Source organism: Hoplias malabaricus, chromosome 4, assembly GCF_029633855.1.
Source record: "Hoplias malabaricus isolate fHopMal1 chromosome 4, fHopMal1.hap1, whole genome shotgun sequence".
NCBI classification, from domain to species: domain Eukaryota; kingdom Metazoa; phylum Chordata; class Actinopteri; order Characiformes; family Erythrinidae; genus Hoplias; species Hoplias malabaricus.
The window spans coordinates 15,375,573-15,389,176 of record NC_089803.1 but is presented as its reverse complement, the minus strand read 5'-3'; the positions used below and the strand labels follow the sequence as shown (position 1 = coordinate 15,389,176).

Here is a 13,604-nt window from a genome sequence, read left to right as displayed (position 1 = left end):
CTTCTCCTCTGCCTCCTGCTGCTCCTCCTTCTCCTCTGCCTCCTGCTGCTCCTCCTTCTCCTCTGCCTCCTGCTGCTCCTCCTTCTCCTCTGCCTCCTGCTGCTCCTCCTTCTCCTCTGCCTCCTGCTGCTCCTCCGTCTCCTCTGCCTCCTGCTGCTCCTCCTCACAGCCTGTCATTTAATTGAGGGGAAAAAAACGGCTATGAGACAGTGTATAGATTTAGGTTTTCATATTTTTACAAGTAGCGCACCACAGTATGACATACCTCTTCATGCGATGAACCACTTTCTTGGTATTTGATGTTGGCTTCCTCTTCACTTGTTGTCTCTTCTTCCTCACGTCTCTGTCTTTTTCTGGAATTTTCCTGTGCATTTTCCTTTTTGTTTCTGCTTTACTCAGGATTCTTCTGCTAACACAGGCGGCTCCTCTTCACGACCCTCCGCAAGGCTTTCAAACCATGACCTATGTTCAGCAGCCTTTTGAACACTCACATTTAGGGCATAATACTTGTTGGCAGTGGCGAGGTCATGACACATGGACTGAGATACTTTTGTTCTTTCCTGTGGTCCCAGGGCATTCCTAGGATCTTGATATATCAGGTCATTAGGGGAGAGAAGGAAAAAAAAGGTGGTGTTATGATAGTCCTGCTCACACAATGCTTCACTTGCGTAGGTGGCGATGGAGCTGCTTATGTCTGTGAATTTGGGCTTCCCTGGCAGCTTCATCTTTGTCCAAGCCACTTGCATGTATTCATTTAGATTTTTGCAGGAATTCAGAGTTGAAGTTGAGAAGTAGTACTTGGAAGTAACATTTCCCATCAGCATTTGCCTGACTTTTATGTAGTCTGTCATCCACCCAAACTCTTTAGCTGTGAGGAGGAGCTGGGCGACACCAAACGCTTTGTTTGTTTTGTGCGTCTCAACCTGTTCAAATGGTAAGAGAGCAAATAAAGAACACATAACACGTGCTGAGGAAGTAATGACGATAGTAGGAAATTCAAGAAAATGCTTAAAATAATGAGGTACAAATCTTCCTTTGTGTCATGTTCAAGTAGCACTACCTCCTCCACATTTAAGTTCTGGTTCTCCTTTGCCTGATAATCTTGGGATATGTACATAATTATAATCTAGGGGGGTGGCTTCATTTAGTGCTGAATATTCATTTGGTCTAACCCATGTTTCTATGAGACAGAAAACATTGAATTTATGATCACTTATGATATCATTTACGATGACTGCTTTTGAGTTTAGTAATCTTATGTTGAGTAACCCACATTTTAGTTCTGAGGTGTTGTTGCTACGTGTTGTGTATGATTTAATATTGATTAGGTTGCTGAAACAGGCTGATTTTGTTTTTCTACTATAAGTTCGGGAGAAAGACAAAGCTCTGGTTTGTCAGCAGCTATCTACACTATTCTGCTGACCAACTAAAAGACTATGTGCTACGCTGCAAGAACTTAAGGCAGCACCCTCCCGCATGGGGTGGATACCATCCTTACCTATAATACCAGGCTTGCCCTCGAGACGTAACCAATTGTCTATAAAGCCCACTTGATTTTCGGAACACAACTTGGACATCCAGCAGTTTAACGCCGAATGTCTGCTGTAGGCTTCAGCGCCACGCCGCATTGGGATGGGACCAGAGCAGATCACGGCATCGGACATCGTCTGGGCGAGTTTAAACACCTCTCTAATATTACCCTTAGTTACCTCAGACTGCCGCAGACGAATATCATTGGCCCCTACATGAATGACTATCCTCGAATATCTCCTATTAGCTATCAGTCTAAGTTTGCCACTAATATCCGGCGCTCTGGCTCCCGATAAACAGCTAACTGTTACTGCCGGCACCCCTAGAGGAGTAGCTAATTTCACGTGTCGAACAATAGAGTCTCCTATAACCAGAGCACTCTTAACAGGCTCCTCAGCAGGTGCTTCACTGAGCGGGGCAAACCTGTTTGACATGCGAATCTGAGGAGCATGGTGTCCCGCTGGGCTAGCTTTGGCCTCAGCGTTAGTATCAGTCTTAGCTGTCCGGCTATGTTGCAGAGACGTCACCCATTCACCCTGCAGTGAGGGCTCTAACGCCGGAGTCGAGGGGGTGCTAACTCTCCCTAAGGCACCTGGAGTTGCTAACAATGAATCTCGCTGTTTATCCCTTGATAATAATAAGCTCCGGATGCGCACTTCTAGCTGGTCCACTTTATCCACCAGAGAGCTAACTAGCTGACACTTAGCACAAACACAACCACTATCATTATCGCTAGAGGTGGAAAAGGGAGTTAAACTAAACATGCCACACTCTGAGCAGGCAAAGCAGCCAGTAGTAGCCCTGGAATTGCAGGTACTTACTACTTTTGGTTGATTTTAGGAACTTACACCAGAAACTTTACTCCAGGGGCCGGTGGCAGTTTTAGTGCCTCTGTAATAAAGTTTCCTGTGGAGACAATCTATAAAATAGATCTATGGATGTTAGTAAGTTGTAAAAACAGAAATAGGTACAGAAATAACAGTTGAAACAAGTAACAGGAAAGCCAGAGCGATCAAAACAGCTTCTTCGAAACCGGTACAGGAACAACCAAAACTGGGTTGCCAGATCCTCAGAGATCCCCTTAATTTGTTTATCCCTTTATTTAAACAAATTACACTTTCTAAAAACAAAAACACATAACAGATGTGCTGAGGAACTAATGACAATGGTAGAAGATTAAAATAACCATTAAAGTAACCATAAAACATCTGCTGCAGCTTGATTGAGCGTTTTTCAGTAAGAATCTCTGTGAACAAAAAGAGCAAACAATACAAATTTGCATCGCCAGTGTGGAAAAGTGCATTAAGCTGGTTAATTAAAGCACCATTACCAAGAATATGCGGAATCTCTTTCTTGGCTTCTTCTTTGCACTTTAAAAGTGTAGCCTTGGAGATGATTTTGAAGTCTTTTTGGTTCTTCACCTTAATTTGGTGGACTACCACGGACCGTCTCTGTTTTCTTATAATGCCTTTTATCTCCCTTGTGATGTTTATAAGGGAGACTCTTTTGAGGCGGCACGTGGGAGGAGGGGTTTCTTTAATGTAACCCATGAACTCAGCAACATTTTTCAGGTAATGTGCCAGCGTGCTTGGCACCACCTTCTGCATCACCAGGCTGTTTACTCATCTGCAAAGCACAGAAAAAAAAAACACCAGTCACTTATACACACATTTCACACATTCACTAACATTAGTGTGAAAATAGCAAAAATGGTCACACATACATACTCTCTTAGCTTAGGTGTATTTTCCAGGAATTGGAACGTGGCAAGATGCACCTGGCCTTCTGCCATAAAGCTCAGAAATCTTTTTATCCTGTACACTTTACTCTGCACATTGTTTTTTAATCTATATGTTGGATCTGGCCCCTCTTTATGAAGCTGGAAGTTATCCTACAGTTCATCTAAAGAATCAAATCAAATTTATTTGTATAGCGCTTTTTACAACTCATGTTGTCACAAAGCAGCTTCACAGATTTCCAGTAAGACAAAGATTTGACATGAAATGTAAAAAAAAGAAAAACAAGTGAGCAAGGCCAGGGGTGACAGTGGCAAGGAAAAACTCACTCAGCTGAGGAAGAAACCTTGGGAGGAACCAAATCTCACAAGGAGTGACCTATCCTCCTCTGGTCAATCTACTGGTGATAATAGTTAGTAGTCCGTGAGAACTTCAGTGTAGGGGCAGCTTCAAGGCACTTGGTGGTTGCTGGAGAGTGGGCAGCTGGTCTGAAGCATGGAGGAGGATCTTGACAGTCATCCATCAGTGTCCAGACAGACAGGTGGGCAGTCGCTTACTCGGAAAAATTTACAGGAAGGAATGCAATGATTTTGATAGAACAATCCACAGGTTAAACATGACAAGAATCTTCGTCTGAATCTACATTGCCACTCTCTCAAACATACGTACTAATTTGGGGGACGTGATCCAGGAAAGGTGGCATTTGCACTGGATCTGGCACTGGCATTTCCTCAGTAGCTGCTGTCTGAGAAGTTTCAAGCTGGGGAAATCAATCAATCAATCAATCAAATTTTATTTATATAGCGCTTTTCACAACAAAAAGTCGTCACAAAGCAGCTTTACAGAGATCCGGGTCCAAGACTCCTATGAGCAAGCCAGGGGCAACAGTGGCAAGGAAAAACTCCCTCAGCACACGAGGAAGAAACCTTGGAAGGAACCAAGACTCATACGGGGAACCCATCCTCCTCGGGTCGACACCGGAGACACACAGAGAACAGAAGTAAAAGTGAAATGACCGATGAAGGGGTTATAGTAATATAAATGTAGTATATTAGTGATGATGGAGAAGCAGAAATGAAAATGGTGAGGATGATGATATTAGTGTTGTATGAGTCTGATGAAGGAGGAGGTGATCAGGGATTCAGTGTGAGTTAAAATTAGGTGCAGAGTTAATCTGAGATAAAACAGCATGGCCAAGCATGATAGTGTAGATGAGACAAGGCCAGGATCTTGTACAGGACACGGGCTGGATCAGGGCAACACCTGGAGAGCAGCAGGACATCTCAAAGCATGAGAGAGAGACAGGAGAAAGAAAGCCAGACAAAGGGAACAAATAAAAACACAGAGGTTAGTAGGGTCATGGTAAAGAACGGGGAAATTTGTCCTGCGAAAAAAGCTTCCACTGGTCAGGCAAGAGAACCCAGCGACAGACAGCGTGTTGGCTGTTATAACAAAGCTAACTAAGAATGCTGTAGCTATGGTGATATGACAGGGTTAACACAGAACAGTGATAATATGAAAACCAGCCCGAACACCAATATAGAAGGAGTAACCTGAAGGTGAGTGATTAACCAAAAGCTTGTTTGAAAAGGTAGGTTTTTAATCTAGATTTAAAGATTGAGAGTGTGTCTGAGCCCCGAACAGTAACCGGAAGGCTATTCCAGAGTTGAGGAGCTTTGTGAGAAAAGGCTCTTCCTCCTGCTGTGTTTTTCTTAATGCGAGGAACAAAGAGTAGATGGGCATCCTGTGAACGAAGTGTACGTGACGGGCGATAAGGTATGAGAAGTTCAGTAAGATACTGCGGGCCTAAACCATTTAGAGATTTATAAGCTAAGAGGAGTATTTTATAGTCAATGCGAAATTTTACAGGTAGCCAGTGTAGGGACGAGAGAACTGGGGTGATATGTTCGAATTTTCTAGCTCTAGTGAGCACCCTGGCTGCTGCATTTTGAACTAACTGAAGCTTGTGTAACGCTTTGCACGAGCTCCCTGCCAGGAGCGCATTGCAGTAGTCTAGACGTGAAGTTATAAAAGCATGCACTAGTTTCTCTGCATCTTTTAATGATAAAATATGCCGAATTTTGGCAATATTGCGTAGGTGGAAGAAGGCGGTTTTGACTGTATTGGATATGTGGGTATCAAATGTGAGAGTCGAATCAAAGGTTACCCCTAAGTTTTTAATGATGGCATTGTGTTTTACTGTTGAATTATCAAGATTAATAGCAGCATTTCTGAGTGAATGTATCTGAGTATCTTTACCTAGTAACAAGACCTCAGTTTTATCAGAATTTAACATGAGAAAGTTTTGCATCATCCAGTCTTTAATTTCAGTTAGACATTCTGTTATTTTATGTAGACAAGCAACATCATTGGGTTTGGCTGATATATACAGTTGTGTGTCATCAGCATAACAGTGGAATTGAATCCCATGCTTACGGATTAGTCGACCCAGTGGCAGCATGTAGAGTGTGAACAATACAGGGCCAAGCACTGATCCTTGTGGAACACCATATTTAACTAAAGTATGATTAGAGGATTTATTATTCAGATAAACAAATTGGTAACGATCGGATAAATAAGATCTGAACCAAGAGAGGGCAGATCCTTTTATTCCTACCAGATTTTCCAGCCTATCAAGAAGCATCACATGATCTATGGTATCAAATGCTGCACTAAGGTCAAGCAGCACCAGAATAGAGATATAGCCCTTATCATGTGAAAGGAGTAAGTCATTAGTTACTCTTGTTAGAGCCGTTTCTGTGCTGTGATTTGGTCTAAATCCAGACTGAAATATGTCATGAATGTCATTGTTTTGTAGATAAGAGCACAACTGCTGTGACACGAATTTTTCTAGAATCTTAGCAATAAAAGGGAGGTTTGATATTGGCCTGTAGTTTGCGAGTACGAGAGGGTCAAGATTGGGTTTTTTAATAATTGGTTTGATTACCGCTAGTTTCAGAGGTTTTGGTACATATCCAATGTTGAGGGATGAGTTTATTATTGTGAGCAATGGTCTAATGACTTTAGGTAAAATTTGTTTAAATAATTGTGTTGGTACAGGATCCAGTAAGCATGTAGTTGATTTAGATGAGCTAATTAAACTAAGCAAGTCATTTTCATCGACAGAATTCAAGTAGTCTAAGTGCACCTCAGAGCTGGCGGGGAGTTCATCTACGGGAGCCGATGTGACTTTGGACTGATTTTGGATTTTGAGGCGAATGCAATCAATTTTATCATTAAAAAACATCATAAAGTCATTGCTACAGAAATCAGAGGGAACAATGGGGTTGATTTCCTTTTTGTTTCCAATTAGATTTGATACAGTGCTAAAAAGGAATCTAGGGTTGTCTTTGTTGTTTTCTATAAGGGAAGAGATGTACTGTGATTTGGCTTTAGATAAGGCATGTTTGTAGTCGGTGAGGCTGTGCTGCCATGCAATTCGGAAACATTCTAGTTTTGTGTGTCTCCATTTAAGTTCATGGTTACGAGCAGCCAGTTTTAATGCACGCGTGCTGTCACTGTACCATGGAGCAAGCCTTTTCTCTCTAAATTGTTTGTTCTTGACTGGTGCAACACTATCTAGGTTTGTACACAATAAGTGTTGTAGGTTGTTTGTAATGAGCTCAAGGTCATTTGGGTGAGTTGGAGAAGAAATGGTGGTAAGGTCTGGAAGGTTGTTGATAAAATCACTAACTGTTGAGGATGTTATAGTGCGCTTTCTAATATAGCGTGGTTGTGGACAAATATCAAAGTTTAACGCAATTTCATATATGATTAGATGGTGATCAGAGATGGTCTCATGTAGCGAGAGATTGGATAGATTCTTTATCTCAATGCCCCGTGTTAACACTAGGTCCAATGTGTGTTTGCATTGATGAGTGGGCCCAGTAACATTCTGAGTGAACCCTAGCGCATCCAAAATTGATTCAAATGCAATTTTAAGTGGATCATGGTCCTTCTCAAAGTGAATATTGAAATCACCAACAATTAAGGCCTTTTCTGATACGATAACTACACTTGAGAGAAAATCAGCAAATTCACAAAGAAATTCTGTATAAGGGCCAGGAGGACGATAGATTGTGATGAGCATAAATGAGAGCTGCCTTTTTGATGCAGTGACTTTAAGAGTAAGTACTTCAAAGGATTTAGTATCATAACTAGATTTTTGTGTTGTGTCAATGGTAGGGTCATAGATTGTGGCTACACCACCACCACGACCAGATGTTCGTGGGCAACTGTAATAGCTGAAGCCAGGGGGAGTGGACTCATTTAGGGCAATGTATTCATTGGCTTTAGCCCATGTTTCGCAGAGACATAATGCATTGAGTTTGTTATCAGTAATAATATCACAGACAGTGAGTGCTTTGGATGTTAGAGATCGTATATTTAAAAGCCCTAATTTAATGCTGGAAGTGCTGAAATATTGCGTTCGCTGCAGTGCCTTGGTGTTAATTCTAATTAGGTTGTTAAAACTGATTTTTGGGCATTTGTGATAACAAGCTTTGCGGGGAACAGACACAGTCTCAATGCTGAAAAATTTATTAGCGTTAATCAGAGTGGGTGATATGGACATGCTACTCATCATACTAGCAGTAGAGAGATGGTCAGGAGGAACATTAGGAATTTTAATATTACTTACCTGCTCGCTATCCATTCCTTCCGAGCGGTATCCAGAAGCGAACGGTAGTGCTCCTTCAGGACCTCGCTGCGGCGGGCGGAGATGTCGTTCGTTCCCACGTGGAGAACGACGGTGCGGAAGTCCTCGCGCTGCCGAAGCGCCGCCGGAAGCCGCCTGGCAACGTCCAGGACACGTGCGCCTGGGAGACAATACACGGTTGCATTACTCTTTATCCCCGGCACTTTTAAATGTCTAACTATTGAATCACCAATAATAACACCGTCCTGTTTAGTCTTCGGCGCTGGAGCAGGTGAAGGCCAGGAGCTGAGCACCTCAAACCGGTTGGCAGAAGTGAAGACAGGCTGCGGTGGAGGGGGGGACGGCCTCGGCTTCCCACGCCCACGCTGGCGCTCCCATCCCGGTGCAGGCGTGTAGATGGGTACCCCCGCGAACCGCCGCAGCAGAGGAGCCGGAGAGGCGACGGCCACGTAGGAGGCGTTGCGGGCTGCCTCGAGTCTCGTCTTCTCCCGCTGGAGCTCCGTCTGCTTCTCCAAGAGACGCTGAATCCGGCGACCGAGCTGCTCGAGCTCCGCGCCGAGCTCAGAAAGGGCTCGTTCCTCGGCAGGCGCCATGAAGAGAAAAAAATAAACAATGAGAAATAATATGTACGAAAAAAAAAAATGAAGTTAAGAAGCACGGTGGGTTAGGAACGATGAAGACAGCACACTAGGATAAGCAATGCCAAAGAATATGCAATAGAGATTGTAAATAAACGTCTAGAGGACTAAAACAGCGACAAACGGCAAACAATTTCAAATCAAGCACGCGAGTAGTCAGCCGGAAGTGACGTACCTGTGACGGTGACCAGTTTAGGGTGACCAGAAATGTCATCAGGAATCATTAGACATATCAGACACTTTGCTGCTTCACTAAAGAACTCTGTGGACGCTCAGCGTCCTCACTGTTTAAAGAACTGTGAAGCTGCGGAAATGATTGAGAGGAAAGCCACGTTTTTACCAGTGATAAGAAGCTGATTCTGAACAAAAGTTGAGCGCGTTGTAGTGCAAATTACTTCAATGAAATGTACACACAACAGTATATATTTGATCACTTATTTTTTGACATTTTAGGGGAAGCTGAGCTTCACTTGCAGTCTTAGAGCAATCGCCTCTGCGGGACACAAAGGATGAGCAATCGATTCATTAGGATTTTCTCTTTCACCTTAAATGGTGCAGTAGTTGCATTCTGTCGCCGCTAGATGGCGAAATACGAACACAACTTCCACACCGTGGAAAAACTACACCTTTAGCTTCCTTCAGCGGATATTATCTCTTTATTTTCAAAGTGTCTCAAAAATCTGAAAGTCTCACTAAAGACACAATATAACAGACTATTGATGTCCTGAAGATGAAGACATTTTACTGTGGAGATTTTTTTGTAATGGCCCTGTGAACAGAGCATGGGATATGACAGAATCTGTGGAAACATGAACTGTGGGGGATACACGCGTGTGAAAATTAGGACACCCCATGAAACCTTTGTCTTTTTGAACATATTTAAACATATGGACATTTGACCTTCATTTGAACAGCACTAAGAAATGGAGCTTAAACAAATAAAACTGAAGAAATTACTTATAAACATTGGTTGTACAATGTAATTGGCGTTTGGCAGAGAGGATTTTCATGGGTGTAGCCCACACACTCAGCTCTACTGCTCCTCCCACAAATGCATGTTCCTTACAAATGTGGGACCATTGAAAAGAGAAATGTACAGGCCTTTCAACGGTATAAGATTTATTGCCAAGAAACACTGTTACAAGAAATAAATAATCTACAATCACAAATTTCTATATAAATATTTATAATATTAGAAATAACCAGACATTGTGAATACACACACAGACATTCAGTGTTTAAAGAAACTTTATGAATTAAACTCTGCACTTTGGGATATTATATCTGTACTACACCTTCTGTAAAATCAATTTCAGATTCTTGATAATCTGACAATTCAAAAATAAAAATGCCATAGGACATATACCCCAAAGTTCATGTTTCCACATGTTCATCATGTCACTTGCTATGTTCACAGGGCCATGACAAAAAAAAATGCCTCAGTAGCTGCATCAACCTCTGGATCCAATGAGGTTGATGACAGCAACGTCAGCTCTGAGCAGCCTGGTACCAGTCTGCGTCCCGCCAGGAGGACTTCCGCTTGGTACGATTTATCAAAAAGAGGCTGCACGACAAAGCCCCTCACAGCCTACGCTCTCGCTACAGGGGTGCACAAACGACAGCTGGAGGCACGGAAATATAGGCCACAAGTGGAGTGTCATATTGTGGTCATTCATGACCCGGAGTACGAGGAGATGGTGCGGAGGTTTGACGAAACCACATTCATAGGTCGAACCTATCGTGCGAGAGGTCCGAAGATCTTAGAGGCACGGACCTTTATCTTCTTGGATGAAGAGCCTGAGAGCAGCGTCAAGGAGGAGATGCCTTCAACCAGTCGGCAGCAGGACGTTGAAGGCAGTGTCTCAGGTGCTGAAGAGAGCGGGTCATCGGCAGGAGAAGTGGTTCAAGGTAATGGCCACAGTGAGAGCACCAGCACAGAGCAGTGTGCTCCAACTCCTGCCACACAGCCAGGTGAAGAGGACATTGAAGGCAGTGCCTCAGGTGCTGAAGAGAGCGTGTCATCGGCAGGAGTAGTGGTGGCTCAAGTTCTTGACCACCCTGAGAGCACCAGCACAGAGCAGTGTGCTCCAACTCCTGCCACAAACAGCAGACGGTGGAAGATTGGCTCCCGTCTGAGGAAGGCATTGAGAGCCTTCAGTTGCTGCTCTGCCTCCAGAGACAGCAACAGTGAACCTGAACCAGCGGTTCAGGACGAGCCCAATCAGAACCAGGGCTCCAGGACGCCTCGAAGATCTGGAGGGTTCCTGAGGAGGCTGTTCCACAAACGGAGATGAGCAGAGTCCACAGAAGTGTTGGTAAGTTCTGTCAGCTTCTGTTTATAAGCAGAAAAATGAAGGAGGAACATTGCGTAACTGGCGCTGAAAAAAACCTGGTTTGGGAATCCAGAAACACAGTGGACTGACTGAGTGAGTGAATTTTTCCACAGATGAGCGACTGTGATGCCTCGATGATGAACTTCACATCTCTCATTTGATCAGGATGTGGGTAAGATTATAAAAACAGCTTTCCTACATCTTTGTGGGGAACATCGTTGAGGTAAAAAATTACTTCCAATCTGCTGCACTATTATTATGCCCCCAGACTATTATCATTATTGTACACTTAGTTGGTGGTCATTTAAAATCCGATCTGTAGTTTGATCAGAGGAGGATGGATCCCCTTTGTGAGTCTTGGTTCCTCCCAAGGTTTCTTCCTCCAGGCTCGAGGGAGTTTTTCCTTGCCACTGTCGCCTTCGGCTTGCTCACATTGGGCTTTGATTTAAATGTTGTGTTGTGACACTAACTATGTGAAGCTGATTTGTGACAACTTAAGTTGTAAAAGGGGCTATATAAACAAATTTGATAATCCTCTGCATGAAGCACAGTCGCACAGTGGAGTTCTCCGTGTGGATTTATATATATTTTTATATCCAAATTATATATTTTTATATACAAATTATATATTTTTATATCCAAATTATATATATTTATATACAAATTATATATTTTTATATCCAGATTATATATATTTATATACAAATTATATATTTTTATATCCAGATTATATATTTTTATACCTTTTTATATACATTTTATATGTTTTATAATAAAAGGTTTTTCTAAAAAATTCAATGTTTATCTGGTTTTGTACTTTGTTTTCTGGATTTTCACTGCTTTACTTTAAACATCTCTGCACAAAATATTTTTAGAAATGATAAAATGGTTAAAGTGGCAGATATTCATCTGAAGTGCTCACTGTAGCACAGTTTAAATTGTATTATGTTATTTTTATGAGGGTGTGTACTGAAGCCCACTGACATCTGTTTTCAGGTGTCTTTAATAAATGATTTTTCTAAGGAGTATCTGTTTATAAAATGCCAGATGAACCTCTCATTTCAAATTGTATGCATTAGTTCATGTAAATATTAGAATATAAGGTAAATAATGGTATTTTATGAATTGTGTCAAAAGTCTGACATGGGCTTTAATGGAGTGTACTAGGCTTAATTGGCCCCTTAGAGATTAATGGTGAAAAAAGACTATCCCTTCCTAAATAAAATATATATTTATGAAATCATTAAAGATTAAATATATGGTCTAACCATTATATTATTTTGCCCACATACAGAAATATAATATGTAAATGTCTATGTTTTTTTTTGTGTTGAATCCATGCTGTTACATGTATCGCACAGTAGAGGGTGCTGCAGTGTAGTTGTAACGAGCTGTGCTTTCACGGAACCAATAAACAAGAGTTAGGGAAGTTTTTTGGCGCATTTCTTGGCAGTCGCTACTCAGAGCTGGACTGTGCGACAGACAATTGGGAGAGAAGAACGCGCTTCATCTTTGTGAACCAGACAGGTAGCGCATGTTTGTCAGAACGCGGCTCATGAGGACTACTAGCAGCACAGCACGGACTTTAATGTGAACACTTTGCAGCCCTTAGACAGCGGAGCGAGGTACATGTTTGGAGCTGTATTAGTTCACGAAGTTTGCACTTTATGCAATGTATTCATGTTCTGTGTCAAATGGTCCTAAGTAAATGTATTTTGTTTTCCTTTAGTTTTCACGGTGTATTTAATGCACTGTAATATTTGACTGAAAGAAGTAAACGTGAATCTACTGCACCCGTCGAAGCTCTCCGTCTTTTCTTGGGTCTGAGGGACTGCTACAGTGAAAACTCGTCGCTGAGTGAAAGCTAGTTCCATCATAGACGAGTGCAACCCACGTGTCAGTCAAGTGAGGCCTTCGTTTCGTCTGAGAAAGATTACACCTCTATCATCACTCCTTCATCACCGTCTTTCATATTGAACTCTGACTTGGTTTTTCACAAAGGTTCAGGTATTAAACACCGTAAGGATAACAAAATTAAACTACCTGCATGCTGATTCAGAGTTTAATGCCTCAAATGCATTGTGATTTGCTATCTTAAAGCTACAGTGTATGTGCACTAGGTAAATGCCTTTCCTTAATTGTATGGATCTTTTATCCTCTAAAGCAACTTGTGGTATATCAGCAGTGTTTACAGTCATGGGCGTGGTCGTTAACTTGTGTAACTACACGGTTTAATTGTCTGATCTGAGTGTTGTTTCCCAAATAGTCTTAAAGTTAAAGCACCACTCATTCAAATTTAAGTCCAGTCATTATCACAAAGAGTAAACACACACACATTAAAGTAATAAAATGTCATGCCCTGCTAAAGAACCTGATAACGTAGAGCAGCAAGAGGTGAAATCCAGTAATCGTGAAAGATGCCTAACTGAAAAGGGCAAGGAAATGCATGAACAGAATGCTAAGAAAAATGAAAAGGCATTTCATGGAGCATATAACACTTGGAAGGAGTTAGCTAAAGAAATCAGAACAAAGCTAAAGGCTTTCTGCTCACCCGAAGATTTAAACAGTGCCAGTCATGACATAAGGGACAAGCATGCAGTTTTACAACAATGTTATGAGCCCATTCGCCGCAACCAAACTATGACCCCAGACATAGTCAAAAAAATGGATGCCTGTGCTGTGCTTACAACAGACATTTGTGAGCTTATTG

General features: G+C 42.1%; 1 protein-coding gene and 1 long non-coding RNA gene across 4 annotated transcripts; one reads left to right on the top strand and one right to left on the bottom strand.

The window, feature by feature from the left end:
* Positions 1 to 64: 64 nt before the first annotated feature.
* LOC136695127 (uncharacterized) lies at positions 65 to 7,842 on the bottom strand. Of its 3 annotated transcripts, none has more exons than XR_010802254.1 (5): positions 3,936 to 7,842; positions 3,258 to 3,822; positions 2,861 to 3,156; positions 266 to 923; positions 65 to 170 (listed from the first exon to the last, which is right to left on the bottom strand). It is a non-coding gene; the product is annotated as an uncharacterized lncRNA (long non-coding RNA). The 3 variants fall into 3 exon arrangements; XR_010802255.1 differs by having other exon boundaries at positions 3,258 to 3,818; XR_010802253.1 differs by having other exon boundaries at positions 3,258 to 7,842.
* Positions 7,843 to 9,982: 2,140 nt separating this feature from the next.
* LOC136694924 (uncharacterized) lies at positions 9,983 to 11,637 on the top strand. The gene is made up of 3 exons (XM_066668754.1): positions 9,983 to 10,427; positions 10,563 to 10,876; positions 11,008 to 11,637. Exons 1-2 carry the CDS (start codon positions 9,983 to 9,985, stop codon positions 10,853 to 10,855), a joined length of 738 nt encoding a protein of 245 aa, XP_066524851.1. The 3' UTR covers positions 10,856 to 10,876; positions 11,008 to 11,637.
* Positions 11,638 to 13,604: the final 1,967 nt, after the last annotated feature.